A 7579-nucleotide genomic window follows, 5' to 3' on the forward strand; every position below is an offset into this window, starting at 1 on the left:
TCAATTATTATATTTATGTAAACAAAATTTGCAATATTTTCAATAACTTTGTGGACAAAATTAATCACGAAATAACTCACTCGCTTTCACACCAATACTTCTGAACCGATTTAAATGAAATGTGGTCAGACGAATAATTTAGATCTAGAGCCTAATATACTTTTAAAAAAGAAAAAAATGGTTGAAAGTGGGTATAAAAATTTGTATGGATTTATCGTCATTTTTACAGTTAGAAACTTAGAACTTATTTTTTTGACTGTTTTTAGACATTTGATATAAATAAATATGACATTCAAAGTTTGTAAAATTTTTAACTTCAAGGATATAAAATAATAATACGGAATAGGGGATAAATGTTTGTGTGGGAATGTGTGAATGTTTCGTATCTGTAATATATTTTGCTGTAATATTTTAAGTAAAATAATAAACCTAAGTCATTAAGAATACTACCCGAAGACAGTATTTCACGCGGACGAAGTCGCGGGCACAGCTAGTAATTATATAATATGAGTTAACTAAATGTTTCCTGTGCTATGTAATTGAATACAATCCTATAATTAATGCAACCTCCATTACTTTACCTTAAGAACCTTATACATATGTATATATGAAATATTAAACAATAATTCTTATTAGATATGCTAATATACTGCTATGTAGTACGAATCTGTATGAAGGTTGCATAGTTGGTATATAGAGCGTGTGAGTTGTACTTAACAGATTAAGCTCAAGTTAATCGTGCGTCAAGTTATATACAGTCGGCATTAAGTTGTCAAGGCTCAATGGACTTAACTCCACGGCGCGGCGTAAGCACCAAGGAAGAGGGCTATTCTGTTACAATCTAAAGTTTTTATGTATAACATAACTAGCTTTTGCCCGTGACTTTTTTGGGGCAGAATTAAAAAAAAAGGTTGAAAAGTATATCATGTATTAATCAAGACTATGTTCTATATCTGTGCCAAATTTCAATATACATTGACATACTATTGAGTTGTTGCAGTTTTCGAGTATATCAGACGGGAACCGTAACCGTTTATTGGATTATACGAATACGTAGCCTATGTTTATTTATTTTTATTTATTAAATTTTTTTACAAACATATGGAGTTACACAGATAGATTGAGCGTTGGAGCCTGTCATAGTATGAACTGCGTGACAGGCACCGGCGCGGCGCCTTTCCTTTACAATACAATACAAATACAACCAAACCAAATTTCATCTAGATTATTCATTCATTCATGTAGCCATTCTGGAGATACCTTCTAACAGACATCTAAACATTCGCATTTGTAATATTAGTAAGAAGTAAGATATATTCTTATATGAACCTAAAGAAATAATAATAATAATATGTACAAATTAAGTGGAGCACTTTAAGTTGTCTAAATTTAATTGGTACTTTAAGTATAGAAAACGGCAAAAATGTTCACGTTTCCACTTCATATTATTGCATGTAAATAATTTATTGGATTTAAAAAAAACCTCGCAAACATTACGTGACCGTTATTTTATTAAGCAAGTTTTCTATGAAAATTAAAATAATTTTTAAAATTCTCTCGACGCTGCATAAAAGAAAACCTTGAGAAACGCAAGTATTTTTACGCAATTTGAATAAATTTTCAAACGTGAACTTTCTTTGGTCACATGATTATTCAATGTCAGAGTCAGATTTGGCCTTTGGTTCGTTGTTCTCGTATTCGGTTTGCAGAATGGCCCGACATTTTGAGGGCCGCATCTCTACGATATAAGTAGTGTGCGTTATGACGCGCGGCTCACTCTAGTCTACAATAAGCAGACATGATTTCACAACGACAGGTTAGTTCTTTTTTATAATTTTTTTAAAAAAAATCTCTAATCTTAATAACGAGTTTTGAATGCTGAAACACCCGAATACAATTTTCTATCTCTGTCTATTCAAAGATAATGAAAGTGATGACAATTTGTTTTTGTTCATGTACATCGGCAGTGAAAACAAATGGTTAGGTATAAAATTCTTTTGTTTTTGTGTTTCTTTTGTTTTTGTCAACGCATTCAACTCACGTGTTAAAATTTTGTACTAACCACAATATTTCTCTAATTATTAACATAACTGTAAGTGAATATTTAATTTTTACAGCTATAGCAATATTATGATACAACGTGTTACCAACAAATTTAGATATTGATTAGGACAAAGCTTTTAGTGTCTTATTAATCTTAGATATAAAATTCTCGTGTCACGGGGTTCGAACTTGAATTCCTCCGAAACGGCTTGACCGATTCTCATGAAATTTTGTGAGCATATTCAGTAGGTCTGAGAATCGACCAACATCTATTTTTCATAACCCCCCCCCCTATTTAGTTTTTTTTAACTGAGCGCGGACGGAGTCGCGGGCGACAGCTAGTTTTCCGTAATGATATTCATAATATTCTTTATATTAGTGTCATAAACAAATTTTCAGTAATGTCATAGTTTAGCAATGAAAAAAAATAACACGTTTCATGATATTAGCGTAGATAAAAGTTTAGAATAATGCTTAATTAGGCTTAAAATATATTTATATATCAATGTGATTGTTAGTATATAGAAAACTATTGTTATTTACCTTTTAGTTCTTATGTAAATGATAAGATAGTCATGTAAGGACCGACCTCGCCGGTCGACGGCATGAGGTCGTTGAAAGTTTATTGTAGGTTGTAAATATGAAGTGCTATCGTTTCCGCTTTTACTTATTGTTATTTAATCATTACTAAACCAGAATTTGACAAATATTTAAAAACGACAGTTTACTCCCTTTTTGTGGAAAATTGGAAAATTTTATTTTTTCCTTTGACAAATGACAATTATAATAACAGGCAATAGCGAACTTAAAAATTAACCGACTTACTGTATGATATGTACATATGTCACGTACCGACAAATTTCACGACATAAAAAACTTATTTAGTCAAATTATTTAGGTTACATATACTACGTACATTAAGAATAACATAGATGAACTAATAACCTCCTTCTTTTTGAAGTCAAAAAGTATTCACTTGGTCATATTCCTATTATGTAGGCAAAAGTCCAATTATCCAATACATTAATAATATTTCAATTGATTTTAAATCATGAAAAGATTAAATTTTCTCAAGAGCAACACCAATCAAACATTCATTGGTGTAATTAAAGGTTTTTTTAATTCGTGTAATTTTATCTACACTCCATTAGAAGTGCAATAAAAATTCTATGCCAACAATGTTAACACTTCATTCGGTCTTTTAAGGCAATATTTCAAATACTTAGCCTTGATTTTTCATGTTCAAACGTTCTGTAGAACTAAGTCTTTGATTCGCATAGTTGAAGTCACTTTTAGTAACTGGTTACATATTTCAAACAAGGTTGTGCATCTTGTTTTGATGTCCTAAGTCGCAAAATACTTTGAAAGTTATTCACAGAGTTATTTTTTAATCGACAAACGACGATCAAATGTGGTACTTTAAATTTGAGTTATTAAGTTAAAAATTGAAGAACAGTCTTTTAGGATAATGTTTTAGTAAACTTTAATCTTATTGTGGAAACCCACTACCAAATACATGTACAAAAACATATTACTATCTCTATTATTTTAGTAGGGTATAACAGAGGTGAAAATATGTTTTGTATAGGTGTATTTGACATTTGGAAACTTATGATTTTTCACACGTCCCATAAAATTACAAGTGTCTGAAAGCGTTGTCAAGGATCTAAATTATTAAGTGAACATAATCATTCATTCATTCATTCAACATTGTGTATGATCAAGAATTAACCTTTACAATCCTGTCAAACATCTCATGTTTTGGCAAGGTTGACCTTAAACCTCAGATACTTCCTGCTCTTGTTAATTTTACCTCGAATATACAAGTTGTTATAAAATAATTGGTCTTGTTTTAATGAACAATATAAGTTTGACAACCAACCAAACGATGTTTAAACTACGATTTATTTTAAGGGTTAAGCAAAAAGATAGAATTGACACCAATAACCGATCCATAACATTAACCGTGAATTATTTTAATTACTTCGTAAGATGAACATTATGAAAAAGAATAAATCGACTTCTACTGTAAACCAGGTTAATTACTAAGGTAATCCTTAGATAAGTTAAATTTGAAAGCATTAACCGTGGATTTCTGAGACCAAAATATCTGTATAAAACATGTCGTAATTCCTGTCATTATCTTTGACAAAAGAGAGAACAATATGTTTAAACATGGATTTTGGTTTCAGAAATCGACGATAAAATGCATAAGTATACTACGCTGCTACTATATACCTTGGTAGAACATATTAAGCAACATAAATATAACAATTAATCATAGATTATATCATAGACAAGGTTAACTTGTGTTACTATCGCCCGTACTACGATGATAACTGGCATAGACATAACAAATATATTCTCAGTACTCTATTATAACGTAACAAACCATATGTTGAAAAGACAAGGTCAGGGCTGATCAGAAATATCGGCTGTAAGTAGATCAATGCAATATAAGTTGTAAAGTTATTTGAAAAAAACATTTTACATTTTTATTCTGAAAAACGAAATCAAAAACTTGCTTGAAAGTTATTATTGTTATTGAAAAGAACAATTACGTAAATTAATACGTAAAATCTATGACTACTGATTACTGAGAATTTATCTTTTGAATCATTTATTTGAAGAGCGTCGGAACAAAAATTAATAAATAACATTGTTTTTTTTTTTGTAGAACAGTGTAAAAATATGGCCAAGTTCACAACCAATTAGCATCCTAAAAAAAAAAAAAATGATCGGATTTTTGTGCCTACGCTCCTCGTTTGTTTTTGTATTTTTTTACATGTTGAAACTCCTGTGAAATATCATTAAAGAAAACTGTAAAAATCTGACCTACAACTGATTTTTACAGTATTATTTTATTCCCTTAGAAGAAATAAATGCCTAAGAAGTATTTATCTTAAATAAACGGAGACATAAAATACACAATTTCTAAGATAAAAAACTAGTCATATTTCAAAGTACAATAGATAAAAAAATCTGGCACCGCTAGACTTAAGGACGTAAGTCGACCTAGTTTTTAAGATACATTACAATCTAAAAACTATTTAAGGCAAGCGTTTCTTTATTGGACGATTAGTAAAGTTGAAAGTTATTTATTGGGTAAAATTTGTTTGTTTTTTTTTATATCAAAATGTAGCAAACGAAAAAAAGGCTACCTGAATTCGCCGAAATAGCGAGGCGAACGTTTCCCATAGACATCCATAAATGCAGATGTGTTGCCTACCTTTAATCAACGAAGGGGACGCATAGAAAGAGGATATTTGCCCTTCCTATTCCCCTCTTTCGCCAAATCCACTTCCCTTTCCCATCATTTCCTAATAAGTAGGGGGTGGGAAGGGAAAGAGGATTAAAATCATGCCTCCGGCACCATACTCATCAGACGAAACGCGGAATTTCCTCCATTTCACGCCTGTCTTTCTTTTTTTGCTTTCAATGGTCATATATCACTCCCATAATAATGAAATACCACTTTTCAAAGTTGGTCGAGCTGTCATTAATACTACCTATAGTCTACTATAGGTAGTATTAATGACAGCAGTAGACTATAGGTAGTATTAATGAAACTGCACAATATATTATGTAGATAAAATATAAACAAATTATGTAGTTGGAAGGATAACAAATAATGGTTAAGACTAATACTAAAAATACTGTTATATTTTGTTATAGTTTTCCATTTTACTTTGCGCCGTGTTTGCGCTACTATCGCTTACAACTGCGATCCCTGACAGCGCTGGACAACCACCACTACCCGGCCCAGGTCTTTCTTATGGTAAGAAATTAGGCAACGTTGATCTTAAACGTAACAAATAATATTCCATTATATAACTTGATAAATTATATAATTTTTTTAATTAAAAACTTTTGCTTGTCCTACATTTTGATAAATATAAACAAGTCGCATTTATGTCTATGAATAACATCAGCAATGTAATCAAAGAAATCCATATATAGTTGCTTATCTATATGTGAAAATAAAAAATGTTGTAATTTTTCAATGCATTGGGAGAAAGAAAATTGTAACAGTTCTCTGTTATCTTTACGTCACTGTGATTAATATATGTTATTTTTTATATTTATGATAATCTTACTAATATTACAAATGAGAATGTTTGGATGGATGGATGAATGGATGTTTGTTTGAAGGTATCTCCAGAACAACTAAACGGATCTCGATGAAATTTGGCATAGATGTAGATCGTAGTTTGGAAGAACCTATAGGCTTATTTTTTTAATTCCGCGAGGACGGAGTCGCGGGCGACATCTAGTTTAGTTTTTAATTATATGTTATTATGTAATTGAGTTTTTAATTGTATTTTCCAATTTTCAGGTGGCATTCCCTATGGCAGTATGAGCGGCAACGTTGCAGAATATTTTAAACGACAAGCGCCATCTTTCGTCCGAGGAAGAATACTCAGCGCCGCCTCTCACAACGATGTCGACTACGCGCCTGTTGAACAGTGGCTATGACGTCAAATATCTCACTAATTGGAGTTTTATTGAGTGTTAATTCATGAAAAAAAATCCTCGGATTATTAAATTTTTACTTAGGTTTTATGATGTAGCTATCATGTAATATGATAAAAAAATATCAGAAGTAAAAACGTTGAAATTGGTGGTGTTACACACAACTAGTCTTATTTACAGCCACAAGATGGCGTTAAATTATATAAAAAAAATACTTTTTACAAGCGTTTGATCTCCGAATATCATGACACTTACCGGTGAAGACATTCTTTTAACTGTCAGTATAATGCTAAAAATGTTTTTGTAAATGTAATAAATAAATCAAGGGACACAATACTTCATCTGTGAAAACTAGCCTTGTAAATAGCTTCAGATTATAGGAATTTATTATAATTATTTCATAAGTGTATTCTGTCACAAATAAATTAAAGTTACCAACAAAACATCATTGTAATAATTTTGTTGCAAATGTTGGCATCTACCACGACTACTACGAATTTCGTAGTACCTTGTCTCACTAAAAATTCGACTTCCCAGGGACCATTTCAACAGTTTATGTTTGTTAGGAGATAAAAATACTAGTACAACCTTCGTTTTAAACTTAGCACTACTAATTATACTATCAGTTAGTAAACTTTCGTAACATAAATATCGCCAGTGTGTTCAGTACCAAAGTATGTACAAAAAACAACCACGCCTTACCTACATACATTAATTGCAGTTGCAGAGACATATAATCTTACAGTTGCGTAAGTCTGCACACGACAATACCCACCATTGTGTACATTAGTACTCATTTTATAGCTAGGGTATATTTTGTACGTTTGTAAGAGTTTTTGCATTATCTGCCTAACAATGTGTACTCCTTCATATGTATGTTTAAGAGGAAACTTGAATTAACTATGTCTATTCAGTAGAAAATACTTCCACCAAAACAATATTTGATGTGTCTAAAGAGTTTTTTTATAGCAAAAAGTGTATAAAGTACATGCAGACACTGTTGCCTATAGACACCTGCATTTGCAGAGGTGGGACGTCCAGAAAGATGACATTTCTTCCTCCT

The 7579-nt window shown here is 31.2% G+C and overlaps 1 protein-coding gene across 1 annotated transcript; it reads left to right on the forward strand.

Annotated features, from left to right (window-relative positions):
* The first annotated feature begins 1738 nt into the window (after positions 1-1738).
* LOC106709827 lies at positions 1739-6719 on the forward strand. The gene is made up of 3 exons (XM_014501711.2): positions 1739-1816; positions 5719-5821; positions 6380-6719. The coding sequence occupies exons 1-3, from the start codon at positions 1799-1801 to the stop codon at positions 6517-6519; spliced, it is 261 nt and encodes an 86-aa protein (XP_014357197.2). The 5' UTR covers positions 1739-1798; the 3' UTR covers positions 6520-6719.
* The last annotated feature ends 860 nt before the right edge of the window (positions 6720-7579 follow it).

Source organism: Papilio machaon, chromosome 6, assembly GCF_912999745.1.
Source record: "Papilio machaon chromosome 6, ilPapMach1.1, whole genome shotgun sequence".
NCBI lineage: Eukaryota > Metazoa > Arthropoda > Insecta > Lepidoptera > Papilionidae > Papilio > Papilio machaon.